Source organism: Myotis daubentonii, chromosome 2 (assembly GCF_963259705.1).
Source record: "Myotis daubentonii chromosome 2, mMyoDau2.1, whole genome shotgun sequence".
Lineage (NCBI taxonomy): Eukaryota > Metazoa > Chordata > Mammalia > Chiroptera > Vespertilionidae > Myotis > Myotis daubentonii.
In genome coordinates, this window is record NC_081841.1 from 76,588,906 (window position 1) to 76,609,287 (window position 20,382).

The 20,382-nt window shown below is 40.8% G+C and overlaps 1 protein-coding gene across 5 annotated transcripts in view; it reads left to right on the forward strand.

Moving 5' to 3' along the window:
• The window catches only part of NAV3 (neuron navigator 3), an 860,737-nt gene that overhangs the window by 646,675 nt on the left and 193,680 nt on the right, over window positions 1-20,382 (forward strand). For all 5 annotated transcript variants that reach the window (XM_059683697.1, XM_059683694.1, XM_059683698.1 and 2 more), the window contains one exon: window positions 13,324-14,347. In XM_059683697.1, the coding sequence (XP_059539680.1) occupies window positions 13,324-14,347 (1,024 nt within the window). The remainder of the gene's footprint in view (window positions 1-13,323; window positions 14,348-20,382) is intronic.

The window sequence follows — 20,382 nt, forward strand, 5'->3', positions numbered from 1 at the left end:
ACATATGTGTATCCTAAATTACATACTAAATGCGATATTTGAGCAGTGTTACAGCTTTTGGAATGGAAATGTTACCAGTGAAGTTTCCTGTGTTTTCTAACTGCCCCTCCTGAATTCCGGCTTTCTTCAGGGCTTTTGTTATCTGAAGATCATTTTAAAGATACAGACTCATGTATGTTTCAGTGGTTAATTGTATACAGAGTAAGATCTCTTTCTCAAATAGTTTCTCCTGGAGGCATATAAATAGCATTTTCTTTTGTCTCCTCATGTTTATGAACATGTATCCTGCAATCGTACATCTATATTAAATTATCTGAATCCTTAGCTTTAGTTAACATAAATAAGTACCATAGTGTTTTGGGCAATTAAGGTTGGAGCATAAACATTTGAGGGATAATTATGATGGGTATTTAATCTTTGAAACTTGTAAAGAAACAAATTATTCATGTTTATTTTATTTTCTTGAAAGAATGCATAATAGAAATATTAAAACTCAAAGTAATCAGCAAGAAAGAACACAGTGGAAGTCTGTGCTAAAGTGAGGTTATATGTTAACTGTATGATGCACAGTTTTCTGCAATGTCCATAATGTGCATTTAAAGAGGTGCTGGCTTGATGCATCTCTCTGTGGAGCATGGGTACAAGCAAGTGAGTATGTAGTTTACACCTAAATCATGAGAAAAATCAAGATCCTATACTATTGTAAGTAATGTGACTGTGTGAGGGACTGCAGCATTCTGCTGGATTTTGAAGTAGCTTTTTCAAATCAACAGAACTTAAACTTCTCTTCACAGTATAGAACTATACATGCAACAAGACATGAAACTCAAAAGTGACAAATATGTTTAGTTAATGTAACAGTTGGCAAATTTTGTTTAACTAATTTAACCAGGTAGAAACTTTTTTGCTCATTTCAAGTTGTTTCCTAAATGATTTGATTAGGCCGCTTTCTCTTACTCAGACAAGTTGACTAGGAATTAAGTACTTTTGTGAGAATTTCCCATCATTAATACAAAACTGGACAGACCATAAATTCCTGAAAGCAATGTGTTTTTGTTTGTTTTTATTGATTTTAGAGAGGAAGAGAGAGAGAGAGAGAAAGAGAGAGAGAGAGAGACATCAATGATGAGAGAGAATCATTGATCAGCTGCCCCCTAACGCCCCCTACTGGGGATCAAGCCCGCAACCTGGGCATGTGCCCTTGACTGGAATCAAACCCAGGACCTTTCAGTCCGCAGGCCAATGCTCTATCCACTGAGCCAAACCAGTTAGGGCAAAGCAATGTGTTTTGATCCTGAAATAGCTCCAGTTTTTTAACCTAATGGAAAAATCAGAAAATAATGGGTATTTGGAAGTTAGGTGTTTGTCTTCAAGATATAGAATAAACCATTGATTGAAGAACCTAAGATGTATTACCTACGACTTCTATTTTTCATGGGGAGAAAAAGGAGAACAATTTCTTATCAGAAAAACATTTCCCTCGTTTTGAGGCTTTCCTGGAAAGTGTCATACAGAGTCTGTATGTAATGTGAAATTCTAAGGGAAACTAAACATATATGGAGTTGTCCTGAACAGGCTGCTTAAGTATCCAATTTAGCTATGTGATACTACAATTATATAGTATTTTTCAAGCAATTACTAATAACATTGACAAAGAGACCTAGAAATGCTTTAGATGACCTAACACTTTGATATCATAATGTATCTGAATTTTCCTGTTGTGTGAAATAATTTTTAAAAAATGTCTGTTGTTTAAAAGTAAAAATTCAAGGGTAGGCAAGCAGTCATATATTTTCATAGTCTCTCAGTCTCTCAAGTATATTTAGGAAGCGGTGCTAAATTAGAAAATAGCAATATTTACAGTCACCACAAGGTGGAGACAGATGACATACATTTTAAGGTTCTTGACCATGAAAAGCAGATATCCTTAGGTCCAAAACTAGAGCAAAAAAAAGTTTTCATGGCGAGTTAGCCATTACTTTTAATTCCAACTAACTAAAAATTCCAAAATATTTAATGTGTGTGATCTCACATTCACAAATATTTACAATACCTCAAATAGTCATTAAATGCCTAAAAGTTGCCAATAATAACTTTAGTATAAATTGTATAATACGATATAATATATCTATCTGGAATTTGTTTTACATGCTACATGGCATTTTCTGTAAATAAGGAGTTACAAATTTATGTCAATATATCCAATATCCAATATCAATGTTTCTAAATTAATATTTGTGTCATGATATTTTATATTTCAAAAACAGAAATTATGAGAGCAAACAAAACAATAATAAACATTTCATGTGAAACTATTTATAATTTGTTCTTTACACTATTCAGTGGCATATCTTTTTTGGTATGAATATCTTATTTAACCTTTTTGACATGAAGATTTGTAGTGGTGGCATAACTTACATAACAATACAAGATTCCATCTGCTGACAAGTTGATCTCTGTCAAAGCTAATTTGCATACATATCCTGGCCATAACTAAATGAGATTAAAATTAAATAAGAATTTTCAAATGTTATAATATTATAATGACAGAATTCAGACAGTGCTAACTTTAGTATTCTAATTCTAATTGCTATTCCTTTAAATTCTTAGAAATTATAACTCTTAAAATTAATAAATTAGGAAATTTTTCTAAAGGATTAACCAAATTAAACTCTCATGTGCTCCCTAAATACTTGTAAGTATAAAGATACTTTCTTCCTTCTTTTACAAGTCTTAGTTGATGAGTAATATGAATGTATTGAAGAATCTCTAGAATTTATAATAGACTAGAGGCTCAGTGCACAAAATTCAATCACTTCAGGGGGTGGGTCCCTCAGCCCAGCTTGCACTCTCTCACAGTCCGGGAGCCCTCGGGGGATGTCCAACTGATGGCTAAGGCCCACCCCCAGAGGCAGTGGCCTAAGCCATCAGTTGGACATCCTTAGCGCTAATGCAGAGGTGGGAGAGGTTCCTGCCACCACTACTGCGCTTGCTAGCCATGAGCCTGGCTTCTGGCTGAGTGGTGCTCCCCCTGTGGGAGCACACTGACCACCAGGGGGTAGCTCCTGCGTTGAGTGTCTGCCCCCTGGTGGTCAGTGCACATCATAGTGACCAGTTGGTCCACTGTTCGGTCAATTTGCATATTAGCCTTTTATTATATATGACAGTAAAGGTTTATTCACAATTAAAATAATTCCATTTCCCTGTTGAAAGCACAGTTGCTTTTCACATATATGGGATTGTAAAATAGCTTATTTGCAAATTGTGTGACATCTAATGAAAGGAAATCATAGAGAATCATAAACTGCACTTCAAAAGATATATCCCACATTACTTTAATAATAATGTTCATTTCAGTGTTTCAGTAAATGAATTAAATATCAGTGAACATGGCCATAGATCAGGGGTCCTCAAACTTTTTAAACAGGGGGCCAGTTCACTGTCCCTCAGACCGTTGGAGGGCTGGACTATAGTTTAAAAAAAAACTATGAACAAATTCCTATGCACACTGCATATATCTTATTTTGAAGTAAAAAAACAGAACGGGAACAAATACAATATTTGTATTTGCATGTGGCCCACGGGTCGTAGTTTGAGGACCCCTGCCATAGATTATCACTAGAAGAGAAGGCTGAAACAGAAATGCTGTAATAGAAGGCAATGTCATCTCACCAGTCTGTTGAAATGGGAAATTTTTTTCTCAAAACAAGTGGTGAAACAAAGATAGCATTGTTTCTAGAAAAATCATTTCTTTTGAGAGTCCAAATTTATTCTCTTGGTGACCTGCCATTTAGAAACTAACCATGAATAAGTAATATGTCCTGACACCAGTATTTATCACTTTGCCCATGTACCTGACAAGAGTACCCTAGACAGATATATGCTTTAAAGAAACATCAAATATTTGTTCACTGGGAATCAGGGATCTTAAGAAAATGATGCCCTGATTCATTTGGACATACACTTTATGTTCCTGAAGTAAATTATCATAAGAAATCATTCTTGTTTGATAAAATCTGGATAAGTATGAAAAAGTTTAAACAGCTTGGAATTATTGGGAATGTTAATATTCCTAGCTCTATCTGGAATTCAGTTTCTAAATGATGATCTGTAAACACTTATTATTTGACAGTTTGTTAGCAGAGAGTTGTTTTTCCCTGTTGCTAGGAGACATGCCCCAGCACCAGAGGGCATGCTGCCATCTTTTCCTTGTTTCTCCCGTGTGATGTGTACATTGTACCTGTGCATTGACTGAAGACCACCCATCCCGTCTTCTCCTGGGTCCTGATGTAGTATCTTCTGGGTGGAAGTGTTTACTTTCATTGACACAACATACATGTAATAGGATCCATACTAAGAATTTAGCAACATTTTCAACTAAACTTTTGAAAACTATAAGGTTTAATGTGAATGTTGATTAGCCATGGAATTTTGACTGCTATAAACATAGATATCTAGTTCTTAAGTATTTTCTCCATTTTTCTTTTAAGGGAATGTAAATCCTTTGACACCCCTTCGCCCCCGAGATTAACTAATTTAGGAAGTACTTTTTTTAAATTTAATTTTATTTTTAATTGATTTTTAGTGAGAGAGGGAGAGAGATAAACACCGTTGTAAGAGTGATTCATTGATCGGCTGCCTCCTGCACAACCCTTACTGGGAATTAAGCCTGCAACCCCGGCATGTGACCTGACCGGAAATTGAACTGGCATTTCAAAACAGGATGACACTCAACCAACTGGCCAGGGCTAAATTTTAGTGTCAAATTACAGTTTACATTCGATATTATTTTGTTTTAGTTTCAGGTGTACAGCATAGTAGTTAGACATTCATATATTTTATAAAGTGTCCCCCCCGCCGATATTTCCAGTACCTATCTGGTACCATATACAATTATTACAACATATTTCCTATTCCCTATTCTGTACTTTACATTCCCATGACTATTTTGTAACTACCAATTTGTACTTTTTAATCCCTTCACATTTTTCACCCATTTTCTCTAGCCATCAGACTTTTCTCTGTATCTGTGAATCTGTTTCTGTTTTGTTTGTTCATTTATTTTGTTCTCTAGAGTCCACATATAAGCAAAATTATATGGTATTTGACTTTCTCTGACTGATGACTTATTTCACTCAGCATAGTATCCTCTAGGTTCACCACACTGTTGTAAATGGTAAGATTCCATTCTTTTCTATGGCTGAGTAATATTCCTTTGTATATACGTACCACAGCTTTGCCATCCACTCATCTATTGATGGGCACTTGAGTTGCTTCCATAACTTGCCTATTGTAAATAATTCTGCAATAAACATAGGGGTGCATATAATTTTTGGAATTAGTGTTTTGGGTTTCTTCAGTTATACACCCAGAAGTGAAATCACTGGGTCATAAAACAGTTCCATTTTTTTATTATTTGGGGACACTCCTTACTGTTTTCCCATATACACCAGTCTGCATTCCCGCATACAATGCATGAGCCTTCCCTTGGCTCCTCATCCTCAACAACACTTGTTGTTTGTTGACTTGTGGGTTGTTGATGTTTTCAATCACTCTGTAATGACTGTGAGATCAATGAACTGTTTTATTTCCTTTTCAAGGCAATGCAGATATATTTTATTTATATTCCTTCACTGATTAATTATGTATTTTGCCATGACTTTTATTTTCTTAATACTTAAATAAGCCTGAAAAATAATGTTTACATGATAATTTCAACTTACTCTTTGGGATTTTCATGAGGCAACGTAATTAGGTACATATATCAGGTGCTATGGTTAAATAGACATGGGAGCATATGTTGTTTGCTCATGTATAAATGCTCAGAGTGAGGTGTATACGTATTATACATGCCTATACAGAAATGGCATACTTTTTTAAAACCGGCTGGTGAATGGAAGCTTCCCTAAATTTTACAATACTCCACCAAGTGGCACTCTAACATTGGGAGTGGTACAAAATAAGCATGTGCTGAATGCACAGGGCTCCTAGGATCCATGTTTTTGCTGAGTCATAAAATTGGTGATGGAGGCACTGCACAAGCAATCATTTATGGAAGAGAGTTTGGTGAGGTGAACAAGGGGCCAGCAGGTTACAGTATGTATATATATTTGGATTTGAATGCTACTTTTTTTTTTTTTTTTACTTTTTAAAATGTTCAAAGGTATTTTGGTGTGTATTATGAAATGAGAGTCTAAATGTATTATTTGCCAAACTAATTGCTATGGCCACATTGATTAATCATTTTCTCCCTTTCACAGTGTTCTGTGATGCTTAAATTGTCCTAAATTTAGCAGGAGGCATATATATCACTGAGTGCAATGCTGCTACACAGTGAATCCTTTCAAAAGAATCCTGCTGTTGTCATCCACATGGTTTTTACTTTTGTTACCATTTGGGTTGAAAGCTGGTTTGCTTCCATTTAAGTAATACGCTATTCAGTGAGGAAGAGGAGATAGTTGAGTATGCTCCCTGTATCCTTTCTGAGGCTAATAACACTGTTGGCACATCGAGCTAGGCTCTAGAGCAGCGGTTCTCAACCAGTGGGTCGTGATGCCTTTAGGGGTTGAACAACCCTTTCACAGGGGTCGCCTAAATACAACCTGCATATCAGATATTTACATTATGATTCATAACAGTAGCAAAATTACAGTTATGAAGTAGCAACAAAAATAATTTTATGGTTGGGGGTCACCACAACATGAGGAACTGTATTAAAAGGTCGCAACTTTAGGAAGGTTGAGAACCACTGCTCGAGAGCAAACTAAAGTTCCACAGAGAAATCTCCTAGATGAGGAGGAAAGGAAGGGAAAATGGGAGATATCTGTAATACTATCAACTAAAAAATATATATATATATTTCCCATATGCCTGTTGTGGCCTCCACATTTACCTCCATGTATTAATTTTAGAACTACATTGGCATTTTCCCCAGGTCATCAGTGTTATTGTTTTGCAACATGAGATCATTAAAAATGAACTCTGGGATTTTTAGAATTTAGAATGTAATGTTTTAGAATTTAGATGTTTTCTAAGTGTGAATTAAAATATATTCTTGCCCGGTTGGCATGGCTCAGTGATTGGTTGTAGATATATGAACAAGAGGTCACCAGTCCAATTCCTTGTGAGGGCACATGTTCAATGTTTCTCTCTCATTGATGTTTCTCTCCATCCCCCCTCTCCCTTCCACCCCTCTCTCAAGTCAATAAAAACATATAAAAATAAAATCTATTCTTATATCAATTCTGAAGGATGGCACAAGCAGAATGCCCAAGGATATAGTATATAGGTGTGGGCAAAAGTAGGTTTACAGGTATGAGTAAGCAAAACAGTGTTTATTCTTATGTTATTATTTATTAATCATTGTATTGTCATTTGTATTACAACTGTAACCTACTTTGGCCACCTACATATATTTCACTGAGTAGACAGTATCTTTATGATGTTTTCCTCATTTATACACTGCTCATTGAGGAAGAAAACCACACTTCACAAGTTACCCAGTTAACTTCACTGTTGTGCCCAACATGTGGCCTTCTGGAGAGCTGTCCCAGAAGAATTTCTGGACATACATCAAACATGGAAAGAAGAGAGAGTCAAAGCCTCCAAATTTTGGAGTCAGATGAGTCCCAATTTTCTTTTTTCCCCCTAAATTTTGCTATCTGTATGAATTGGAACAAGTTGGTTTGTCTTTCTAAGCTTCAGTTTTCTTATTTCTAACAAGAGAAATCATGAATATAATGCAGATTATTATGGCTTTCAATGAGATACCATGATGATGATCTTTAAATCTGATACCATGTATGAGAATACTTGGAAAAAGCAGGCAATTGATGAATTACATTATTTGTCTGTAGTGGAGTTGGTGATGGCAGATATGGAAATGGGAGAAGAAGGGGAAGGAAAAGAGAGGAAAGGAGTGGAAGAAATTTTTCCTTGAAGGCCAGAGGCAAGAAACAGTGCTGTAGGCACAAATAGGCCCTGAAAATGCAAGATAAAATAAACGGCAGGAATGCCTTTACATAAGTACATTAGGCATCTGTTCTTTTCCCCATAGCTAGATAGCAACTCATTCACAGTCAAAAGCTGAGTTATTAACATTCAGAAATATCTCAGTTTGACCAGGGACTCAATATCTAATCTAATAAAAGAGAAACATGCAAATTGACCACACCTTTGCTACGCCCCAAGCCACATCCACCAGCCAATCAGAGTGACTATATGCAAATTAACCAAACCAAGATGGTGGCCAGCAGCCACGGAGCTGGAGCAAGCAGGAGGCTTGGCTGCCCTGGCGATGGAGGAAGCCAAACTTCCCGCCTGCCCTGGATGGCTGTGGCCTCTGCTCAAGGCAACAATGTTTCAATTATAGAAGATAAATAAATCCCAGATACCTGCTTCCAGCCAGCCTCCACTTGGAGCTTGGGTGGCTGGGGGCCATGGGAAGCCTGCAAACAGCCATCAGCCACTCACCTACACTGGCCAGGCACCCCAGCAGGGACCCTCACCCTGAAGGTACTGTGGCCAGCCTGCAAACAGCCATCAGCCCCTCACCCAGGCTGGCCAGGCACCCCAGCGGGACCCCCCACCCTGATCTGGGACACTCTTCAGGGCAAACCAGCTGGCCCCCACCCATGCACCAGGCCTCTATCCTATATAACAAAATGGTAATATGCAAACTGACCCTAACAACAGAACGACTGGGAATGACTGGTCACTATGACACACACTGACCACCAGGGGGTCAGAAGCTCAATGCAGGATGTCCGACTGCAGCTTAGGCCTGCTCCCTGCTGGCAAGTGGACATCCCCTGAGAGCTCCCGGGCTGCCAGAGGGATGTCTGACTGCCAGCTTAGGCCCAATCCCCCGGGAGCAGGCATAAACCAGCAGGTGGACATCCCCTGAGGGGTCCCAGACTGCGAGAGGGCACAGGCCGGACTGAGAGGATCCCCCCCGCCCCAACGCATGCACAAATTTTTGTGCACTGGCCTTCAAGTTGACTATATAAATGGCACAGAGACTAGAATTTGTGGTGACACCCACTCTGTAAGAGCTGTAGACGCTGTCATTTCAGCTGGGTTTGTTATGCAACCTTCACTGAGAGGAGTCTGGAGAGACTCATTATTCCAATGCCCTCCTGATGCACAGCAGCTTATGATTTGCCCTCTTAATGAAACTTGAAGCTCCTCATTGCTGCTATATAGAGACAGGCTGGGGACAGATTTCAGTTGAGCTTAGAGAAGTGTCTTATATGTGTGTACTCATCTGAGAATAATTTTAAAGCTGTTGCTGTGACCGTGACGGTGGATGTTCTAATTTGTAGTCCCTCCTGTCTCCGTTTTCAGTGCAGTTATATTGAAATTCCTCTTCTGTACTTGAGCGCTGATCGCAGTCTATCTAGCTAATGTCAGCACTTTTCAAAAGCACCTTGACTATTTTTTCCACCCTCTCCTCGCATTGCCACCAAAGTTCCCAGATATGCCAGGGTAGGAGTTCTCCTGACTTCTTAATCCAGTTGCATAAACATGCATGACGCATGCTAAATATGTGACTAAAATGATGAAATAAAGGACATTAGGGAAACCTGATGGGCCGCTTTTTGTTTTCTGTGATCCTCGCCATAAATTGCCAACCATCCAGGTGAATGTGGAACTGGCAAAGGTTTCGAATGTTCAAAGAGTGAAGAAAGTTAATGCAACACAGCTATGAAACATTTAGCAAATTTAGCCAGTCTGGGTACTGCCATAAGAAACAAGCCTTTGAAACTGATAGTACAAGCAATTGCCAGGATTTCTGAGTCTGTTAAACTGTTGCTACTCAGAACAGGGTCTGTGACCAGGAGCACTGGTGGCATCTGGGAGCTCCTTAGCAATTGTAGCATCTCAGAGCCACTGCAGACCTGCAGAATCACGTGGTGGGCGTTTTTTGAGGTCTCTGGTGATTCGTGTGCACAGTACAGATTGAGCACCCCTATGTGAGCCTCTATGTTAACTCCTCCGTGAGAGTAATAGAGCTTGGGCTTTAGGGGCACACAATGTGGGATCAAATCCAAGCTCCCCACAAACTCCTCACTAGTGGTGAATGAGTTCCTTAGGCTCTCAAAGCTTTGTTTCGACAAATACGAATTAGAAATAGGAGCCCTTCCCACCTCATGGGATTGTTGGGACACTAACGTGAGATAATGCAGTTGAAGAACCTTCAATAAAATGCCAGTTAGCATTATTATATTTGTAGCAATTATTAACATTATTTTCATTATAGAATAAAATATATTACAAATAACGTTTGAGAGCCATATAAGAAAGTGAGGATGAATTCAACATGATGCCATTATCTTTCCCTTACCAATATTCACAGCGTACTATGCTTTGATTGGGGGTGGAGGGCAATGTTTCTCTACAACTCTGCGTCCCAATGTATGTATGTATGTATTTTTAAATATAAATAGAACAAAATTTTCACATAGTTCCCTAAAATAATTCTATAAAAGTTCCACCTGCTTCGAATGCTTACATAATACCCTTAGCTCATCTGTTTTGACTTTATTAAATATTGTACAGCCCTTGTGCAACTCTGATTCTGACCATTTTCTTTCCCACTTCCTAGTCATTTAATATTTAATATATACCTCTCATCATGTATAAGTCTGTTTTCTTTCCTCTGACTAGAGTATGTGGTGTCTTAGACTGTCTTGCATAGACTAGCCACTCAGTAAATTTTAACAGATGGTGTGCATAGATTAAAATTCTAAAGATTGTAGGAACTGAATAGCATTGATCAATATTGCTGGAATTAATAGAAAAATAGAGGCATATATGTTGGACAAAACAGTGAGGTCATGAACATGTACACAATTCAATGAAGTTAAGAAAATTCACTGTTTCGAGGTGTTCTTAGTTTTCAGTTGAATCAAGGCAATTAAGAAAGAAAGTTCACTTGACATAATTCAACTAAAGACATGACTTTGATAATCACTATTTTCTATAGTTAAGGAATAACACTATATTTAATGAGCCATTAAACTTATCCATATACATTTGCAAAATAGCATAATATGGCCATTGATAGAATTAACATGGAATCCAAGGTGAGTTCAGTTCTCAGTTTTATGCCTTACAAATTTTATAACTTTGGCCAGGTTGTTTAACCTCTTTGTGTTTCAGGGTTTTTTTTGTGTTATGAGGGTGTTATTTAAATAAGAGCGTGTTAATTAAAACTTTTGTTTCTGCTTTTATATATGTGGGTCCTCTCTCTTTTTTCTTGGTAAGTCTGCCTAACAGTTTATCAATCTTATTTATCTTTTTAAAGAACCAGCCCTTGGTTTCATTGATCTTTTGTATTTTTTTTTTTTTTTTGTCTTTATGTCATTTATTTCTGCCCTAATTTGTATTATTTCCTTTCTTCTACTTATGCTGGGATCTTCTTGTTCTTTTTCTAATTCTTTAAGTTGTAGGGTTATATAGTTTATTATTAATTTTTCTTGTATTTTTGTAGGCCCATAGTGCTATGAACTTCCCTCTAGACTGCTTTCACTGTGTCCCATATGTTTTGGTTTGTTCTGTGTTCATTTTCATTTGTTTCTAGAAAGTTTTTTTATTTATTTCTTGATATCTGTAACCCATTCAATGTTTAATAACATGCTATTTAGCCTCCATGTATTTGAATATTTTGGGGTGTTTTTACTGTAGTTTATTTCTAATTTCATTTCATTGTGATCTGAGAAGATGCTTGATAAGATTTACATCTTCTTGAACTTGTAGAGACTTGTTTTGTGTCCTAACATGTGGTCAATCTTTGAGAAAGACCCATGTGCACTTGAGAAGAGTGTATATTCTGATGCTTTGGGGTGAAATGTTCTATGAATGTCAAATACATCTGATCCAGTGTGTCATTTAGAGTCTCTGTTTCCTTGTTAATTTTTTTCTCTGGAAGATCTATTCAGGGAAATCAGCGGGATATTAAAGTCCACTACTATGACTGTATTGTTGATCTCTCTTATAACATCCTCCAGAAGTTTTTTTTATATATTTAGGCACTCCTATATTGGGTGCATATATGTTTACCAAGGTTATATCCTCTTGTTGGATCAATCCCTTTAGTAATATATAGTGACCTTTATTGTCTTTTGTGATGGCCTTTATTTTGAAGTCCATTTTGTCAGATATGAATATTGCCACACCGCTTTTTTTTTGTTTCCATTTGCATAGAAAAAAATTTTTTTCCATCCCTTCACTCTCATCCTGTGTGATTCTTTTGTTCTGAGTTGGGTATCTTATAGACAGCATATATTTGGGTCATGTTTTCATATCCTTTTAGCTACCCTATGTCTTTTGATTGGAACATTTAATCCATTTACAGGTAAGGTTATTATTGATAGACTAGAGGCCCAGTGCACAAATTCATGCACTAGTGGGGTCCCTCGGCCTGGCCTGAGGGATCAGGCTGAAACGAGCTCTCTGACATCCCCCAAGGGGTCCCGGATTGTGAGAGGATGCAGGCCAGGCTGAGGGACCTCACCGGTGCACGATCAGGGTGGGGAGAGACATGGGAAGTTGGCTAGCTGGGGAGGGACTGTGGGAGGACTCCAGGGCATGTTTTGGCCTGTCTCACTCAGTCCTGATCAGCTGCACCCTAGCAGCAAACTAACCTACTGGTTGGAGAATCTGCCCCCTGGTGGTTAGTGTATGTCATGGTGAGCAGTTGAGTGGCCTTATTAGCATATTCCACTTTGATTGGTTGAACAGCCAACTGGTTGACCGGACACTTAGCGTATTAGGCTTTTATTATATAGGATATATGTATTTTTATATGTCTTAGTAGATTATTTGACCCATATAAGATTATTTGACCCATTTAAAGGCTTTTTATACAAATAAAAATAAACAATATTAACAAAAAGCTAAATCGTGATTCATAAGCATATTTAATCAGATAATAATAAGGTAGGCTACCTATAGGTTTAAGCAATTTCTCAATATTCACTATATGGCATATTTTTATAAGGCTAAATGGAATATCAGTTTACTTCTATGAGCTACATCAATAATTTTTAAAAAACATGCAGAATTGCTTAGGAGGAGGGATAGTGTTTTATTCATCTTTAGATATTTCTGCCTAGCAAAGTCCATTTGGGTCAAAGTAGTCTTAGAAGCTAAAATAAAGCAAAACAACCACATCACAAAAGTGCCTGATGCCACAGGGCATGGCTGTCTTCAGTTACAGAAGAAATACTTCTATGTGTCTGCAGTTAGGATTACGCAGTGGTATGGTAGAAGTGGCCAAATCTAATCAGCCTTTTCTGTACTACTTCTCTTGATGTCCAGATTCCTCCAAAGGACCTCAACCATCTTCAGGTATAAATGGGAACATGCAGCCCCCCACCACTGCTGGGCAGCCCCCTGCCTCCGCCATCCCTTCTCCGAGTGCCAAGCCCTGGCGCAGCAAGTCCATGAATGTCAAGCACAGTGCCACCTCCACCATGCTGACGGTAAAGCAGTCGAGCCCAGCCACCTCTCCCACACCACCTACAGACAGACTGAAGCCCCCTGGCTCTGAAGGGGTCAAAACAGCTCCCTCGGGACAGAAGTCCATGCTAGAAAAATTCAAGCTGGTCAATGCCAGGACTGCTTTACGTCCCCCGCAGCCTCCCAGTTCAGGACCCAGTGATGGTGGGAAGGATGACGATGTCTTTTCTGAATCTGGTGAAATGGAAGGTTTCAACTGTGGTCTGAATAGCGGTGGCTCAACCAATAGCAGCCCCAAAGCGTCCCCTAAATTAGCCCCTCCAAAAGCTGGCAGCAAGAACCTCAGCAATAAGAAGTCTTTGCTCCAGCCAAAGGAAAAGGAGGACAAGAACAGGGACAAAAGTAAGGTTTGCGCTGAAAAAGCAGTCAAGGATGAGAAGGACCCGGTGACGGAGACGGCTCCGAAAAAGACTTCTAAAATTGCAAGTTTGATCCCAAAGGGCAGCAAGACGACAGCCACCAAGAAGGAAAGCTTAATCCCGTCCTCCAGTGGGATTCCAAAACCGGGCTCCAAGGTGCCAACGGCAAAACAGACCATTTCACCGGGCAGCACTGCCAACAAGGAGTCTGAAAAATTCAGGACTACCAAGGGAAGCCCTTCCCAGTCCTTACCTAAGCCCGTAATCACCGAGAAAGCAAGCACATCCAATTGTCCTGCTCCGCTGGAAGGAAGGGAGGCCGGCCAAGCTTCTCCCTCTGGTTCCTGTGTTGGGTCAGTGGCACAGGGCAGTGGGCAGACCACGGGAAATGGTGCTGTCCAGCTCCCTCAACAGCAGCAGCACAGCCACCCGAACACCGCCACGGTGGCTCCGTTCATTTACAGGTAAGCTGGCCTCCATTCATCCACAGCTGGAAACATCTGCAGGCCTGTGCACTCAGTGCAATAAGAAAGGTTACTGGAGTCATGTCTTACATAGTCATTTTGGAGCAGTGTTTCATTCTGAAGATAGAGACCCAGAATTTAATTTTTCAAGATAAAACCTTCACTATGCTCTAGTGCTCCCCTCCCATCCCCTCTCCTCCAGAACTTGAGGTCTTCAAAAGTTAACCAATTTGTTGTCAGAAGCAAACTAGAGGCCAGGGGCATGACTTTCTCTATTGCTATTGCTGCTACTAATAAGACTTATTTTTTATGATTAGTCTTTTAAAAACAGTTCTAAGTTTTATAGAGTTTACAGATATTTTTGTTTTCACTGTGAGAGAGTATACCATAAAGGGGCAGGCTCTGGAATCAGACAAAGGTAGTTTGAGTGCCCAGTTTTGCCACTGACCAGCTGCATGACTTTGGACAGTTACTTAAATCTGTCTCTTTTTCTTCAGCTGTCAAGTAGGAACAATAGTATCTACCGCATAGGGTTGGGGAGAATAGCAGGGATAATGTATATAAAATGTTTCCTATATATCCTGGCACATTGTAAATGTTCAGTATATATTCTTTATAAGGCATTGTTTTCCCAACATAGAATTTATATTAATTTCCCACACCTAGGCATGACTTTCTAGGCAAAGAATAATGGCCTATATTCAAGGTATCCCCCCAAAATATATACACATTTTAACAGCTGATAGCTCAATTTTGAAAATGAGATATATTTTAATAAACACTGCCTCTATAATTATTCAAAGTGTATATGTACATTTTGGGGGATACCCTATATTTATTATATTTATACTTTATTTTTTTTTAAAAAAATTGCATTCTATTTATTTTATTGTGTATGTATTAAATTTATATCATATTGTATATTTTAAAATGTGTGTTCTACTATACAGTTATAAAAATAGCACATTTGCCTATTGCTCCGAGGTTTGTTTTAATCGATTAGAAATATGTCAGTCACTGACGTGTTTCTATTTTTATTCCCTGTCCCTTCAGAGAGGAAAGAGCTTTGGGAGGAATAATGTCAGCCCTTTTATCAGGTCGGCAGTTCAGTAGCAGGAAAGAAATTTCCTGAACAGAAAATGGCATCTGCTACAATTCAGACAGAGTCTTGGTTATATAGTTTACAGTTTATTAAATTTATTAAATGTATGGGTTTTTCAGTAAAGTAAATAATTGCAGGCAAACCTCATTTTTCGAACATCTTCCTTCTGGAACCATTCTGTTCTTCACCAAGTTGTTCACAGAAAAAGTGTTTCTGTTGATTGTTGAACCAAAAGTCTCTCAGGCAACAAACAAAGGAGAAATACTTTTGTTGCTGGTGAGATGGACAATTAACACAATTTTAAAACATAAAGAGGCCATCCAGAGTGCTAATGTTGCTAAAGGTGTGAAAGAAGTAATGATCCCAGGCAATTGAAGAGGCAGAAAATCTATTGTTGATTTGGATAAAGGAAAAGCAGTTAGTTAGCCAGTGACTGCATTTCGGAGGCAGTGATATATGAAATAGCGAAGATGCTGCATACTGACTTCTTGAAAGAAACCCCTGGAACAAGTGCTGAAAGTGATTCCCTTAAGGCTAGTAGGGGGTTGCTCAAATAATTTAAGAAAATAAGTGTGTACTTATAGGTTAAACAGTACATTAGATGTGTACTGTACATAAGAAAGTTTAAAATAGAGAATCATTTGGGAGTCTGAAACAGATGAATTCAATTTACATTATTTCTAGTGGAAAGAAATGATTCTGTTTTCAAAAAAATTGCTTATCGCCAAAACCGGTTTGGCTCAGTGGATAGAGCTTCGGCCTGCGGACTGAAAGGTCCCAGGTTCGATTCCGGTCAAGGGCATGTACCTGGGTTGCGGGCACATCCCCGGTGGGGGATGTGCAGGAGGCGGCTGGTCGATGTTTCTCTCTCATCGATGTTTCTGACTCTCTATCTCTCTCCCTTCCTCTCTGTAAAAAATCAATAAAATATATTAAAAAAAATTGCTTATCAAACCCCCTTCCAGAATGAATTAAGTTGGAGAACCGAGGTTCCATTGTATAATGATCTATTTTCCCTTAAAAATAAAATATGTCATTTGGATTATGTAGCCCCTGATATTCTTTCAATTCTGAATGCTCCAACCCCATTGAAAGACATTCTTGCAAAATCCCTGACAGACTTTAGAATTGAAAATCATTTTATAAATAATAATCATTTACTGTTTTATAATGATACTAGGGACCCGGTGCACAGATTCACCCTCTCGCAATCCAGGACCCCTCGGGGAATGTCAGACTGCCAGTTTTGGCCCAATCCCCACAGGCCAGGCCAAGGGACTCCACTGGTGCACGAATCCATGCACCAGGTCTCTAGTATGTATATAAGATCTTCGGTTAATCTCTTCCCACCCTTCCCCCTCCCCTCTTCCCTTTGAGATTCATCAGTCTGTTCCATGTTCCCATGCCTGTGCATTGAGCGTCTGCTCACAGTTGTTTGGTTGCATATATATATATATATATATATATATATATATATATATATATACACACTAGGGGCCCGGTGCACGAAATTCGTGCACTGGGTGTGTGTGTGTGTGTGGGGGGGAGTGTCCCTCAGCCCAGCCTGCCCCCTCTCACATACTGGGAGCCCTCAGGCGTTGACCCCCATCACCCTCCAATCGCAGGATCGGCCCCTTGCCCAGGCCTGACGCCTCCGGCTGAGGCGTCCGGCCCGGGCAGCGGGGACCCGCAGCTGCAGAGGCCCCAGGATCGCGGGCTTCGCTTTAGGCCCAGGCAAGGGGCCCCTGGCTCCCGGGACTGCCAGCTTCGACCGTGCCCAGCTCCCATCGCTGGCTCCACCCCTACTTCCTGCTATCACTGGCCAGGGCGGAAAGGCACCTGATTCTCCAATCATGGCTGGGGGGCAGGGCAAAGGCGGCCCCAGGGCCACCTTTGCCCTGCCCCCCAGCTCTTAGCTCCCCCCTGGGTTTCTGATCACTGTCAGTGGCAGGGGGCTTCTTCCTGCTTTCCCTTTCGCCTCCCTGCATTGTGCCTACATATGCAAATTAACCGCCATCTTGTTGGCAGTTAACTGCCAATCTTAGTTGGCAGTTAATTTGCATATAGCCCTGATTAGCCAATGAAAAGGGTAGCTTGTACGCCAATTACACAGAGCCGCAGGGCGATCAGGGGGTTTGGGCGCTGCCCCCTGTCACGCTGATCCCGGTGCCTAGAGGCCTCGCAGCTCCACTGATCCCGGTGCTAGGAGGCATATTACCCTTTTACTATATAGTATAGAGGCCTGGTGCATGGGTGGGGGTTGGCTGGTTTGCCCTGAAGGGTGTCCTGGATCAGGGTTGGGGTCCCCACTGGGGTGCCTGGCCAGTCTGGGTGAGGGGCTGAGGGCTGTTTTCAGGCTGGCGGGTGACTGAAGCTCCCAACTGCTCCCTATTTTCTTTTTTGTAATTCTGGGCCAGCTTTAGCTCTGACTCCAGCTCTGAGGCCTCTGCTGCTGAAAGAAGGTATCTGGTTTGTTTGGGTTCTATAATCGAAACTCTGTATCAACCCCAGCTCTGAGATCCCAGCTCGCTGAAAGCAGGTTTCTTGGGTTTTGTTTAGCTTTTATATTTGTTACAATGTTTCTTAAACTGCAAGCTCAGCGACCGGCAAGGTAGGCAGGGAACGTTGGAGTCCTCCGTCACTGAAGCAAGCAAGCCTCATGTTAGTTTCAAGCTGCCTGGCTGCCGGCCGCCATCTTGGCTGGCAGTTAATTTGCATATCTCGCTGATTAGCCAATGGGAAGGGTAGCGGTTGTACGCCAATTACCATGTTTCTCTTTTATAAGATAGGATAGTCTAGGGGCCCAGGGCACGAAATTTGTGCATGGGGGTGGGGGTCCCTCAGTCCATCCTGTACCCTCTCCAATATGGGACCCTTTGGGGGATGTCTGACTGCCGGTTTAAGCCCAATCCAGCAGTTGGACATCCCCCTCGCAATCCAGGACCGCTGGCTCCTAACTGCTCACCTGCCTGCCTGCCTGATCACCCTAACCACTCTGCATACCTGCCTGATTTCCCCTAACTTCCTCTGCCTGCCTGCCAGATTGCCCCTAACTGCACTTCCCTGCCATCCTGGTAACCCCTAACTCCCCTCCCCTGCCAGCCTGGTCACCCCTAACCACCTCTGCCGTGGCCCTCGCCACCGTGGCTTTGTCTGGAAGGACACCTGGAAGATGTCCGGTCTAATTAGCATATTACCCTTTTTATTCGTATAGATTCTCACTTGCTGATTGCTTACTTATTGTAAGTCTCTGTTACAAAATTTTTGTGCATTTTATTTATTTTTATTTTTTAAAATATATTTTTATTGATTTCAGAGAGGAAGGAAGAGGGAGAGAGAGATAGAAACATCCATGATAAGAGAGAATCATGGATCGGCCTCCTCCTGCAAGTCCCCCACTGGGTATTGTACCCACAACCCCGGGCATGTGCCCTTGACCAGAATCAAACCTGGGACCTTTCAGTTCATAGGCCGATACTCTATCCACTGAGCCAAACTGGCTAGGGCAAATTTTTGTGCATTTTATGAGCATTTTCTTATTTGTACTTTATCAGAAACCATGAGAACGGAATGTTATTCCCACTCTATAGAGGTGAAGAAACAGATTTCAAGTCAGATTAGTGATAATCTCTTAAAGTCACAGGGCTACTAGGAGTTTACCTTTGAACCCAAATCTGCCTGAGTCTACAGCATGCCCTCCTTTGCTGATCAGTTCTTTCTGCATTATAAAAGTAAGAGGTATTGTTACGGGGAAAATTCTGGCTGGGAAAATGTCAATGGTAGATTTTTAAAAATTATATGTAATACCTTAATCAATAAAGAGAGAGAAAAAAACAAACATCCTATCTAATAAAGAGGAAATATGCTAATCGCAAAGATGGTGGCGCTCACAGCCAAAAAGGAGGGAATATGCTAATTGACTGCCCCACCCTAAAAGATGGCAGTGCCCACAGCCAATAAAGAGGGAATATGCTAATTGACTACCATGCCCTCAAAGGTGGCGGCACCCACAGCCACAAGATAGCAGCGCCCAGTCCCCTCAGCCCCGCTGGGACGCCTGCCTCCAGAGTCCCCCAGTCCCCTCAGCCCCCCAGCCTCGGATGGCAGCCGCCCAGGGCCAGCCCGAGGTGCAGGCAAGCCTCGGATGGAGGCTGCCCAGCTACCTAGGGCTGCCTGAGGCTCAGGTAACCAGGGCTGGCCGAGGCTTGCGCTGCTGGCAGTGGCAACAGCAGGGTGTGCTGGGGCGTCACCTCCCCCTGATTGCTGAGTTGCCTCCCCGCCCTGAGGGCTCCCAGACTGTGAGAGGGGGCAGGCCAGGTTGAGGGACCCCCCCCTCCAGTGCATGAATTTTCATGCACTGGGCCTCTAGTAATTCCTTTATAATGGGAAATACATAATCACCCAAAAGTAGTATATATGTTTTTTAAGCAGCCCTAACTGGTTTGGCTCATTGGATAGAGAGTCAGCCTTTGGACTCAATGGTCCCAGGTTCGATTCCGGTCAAGGGCATGTACCTTGGTTGCAGGCACATCCAAAGTAGGGGGTGTGCAAGAGGCAGCTGATCGATGTTTCTCTCATCAATGTTTCTAACTTTCTATCCCTCTCCCTTCCTCTCTGTAAAAAATCAATAAAATATATTTAAAAAATAAAAATAAGCATATATATATAGACATATATATATGTGTGTGTATATATATATATATATATATATATATATATATATATATATATATAGACATCCTATCTAATAAAAGAGAAACATGGTAATTGGTGTACGACCGCTACCCTTCCCATTGGCTAATCAGCGAGATATGCAAATTAACTGCCAGCCAAGATGGCGGCCGGAGGCCAGGCAGCTTGAAAGTGACATGAGGCTTGCTAGCTTCAGTGACGGAGGAAACCAACGTTCCCCGCCTGCTACTGCAGGCATCTG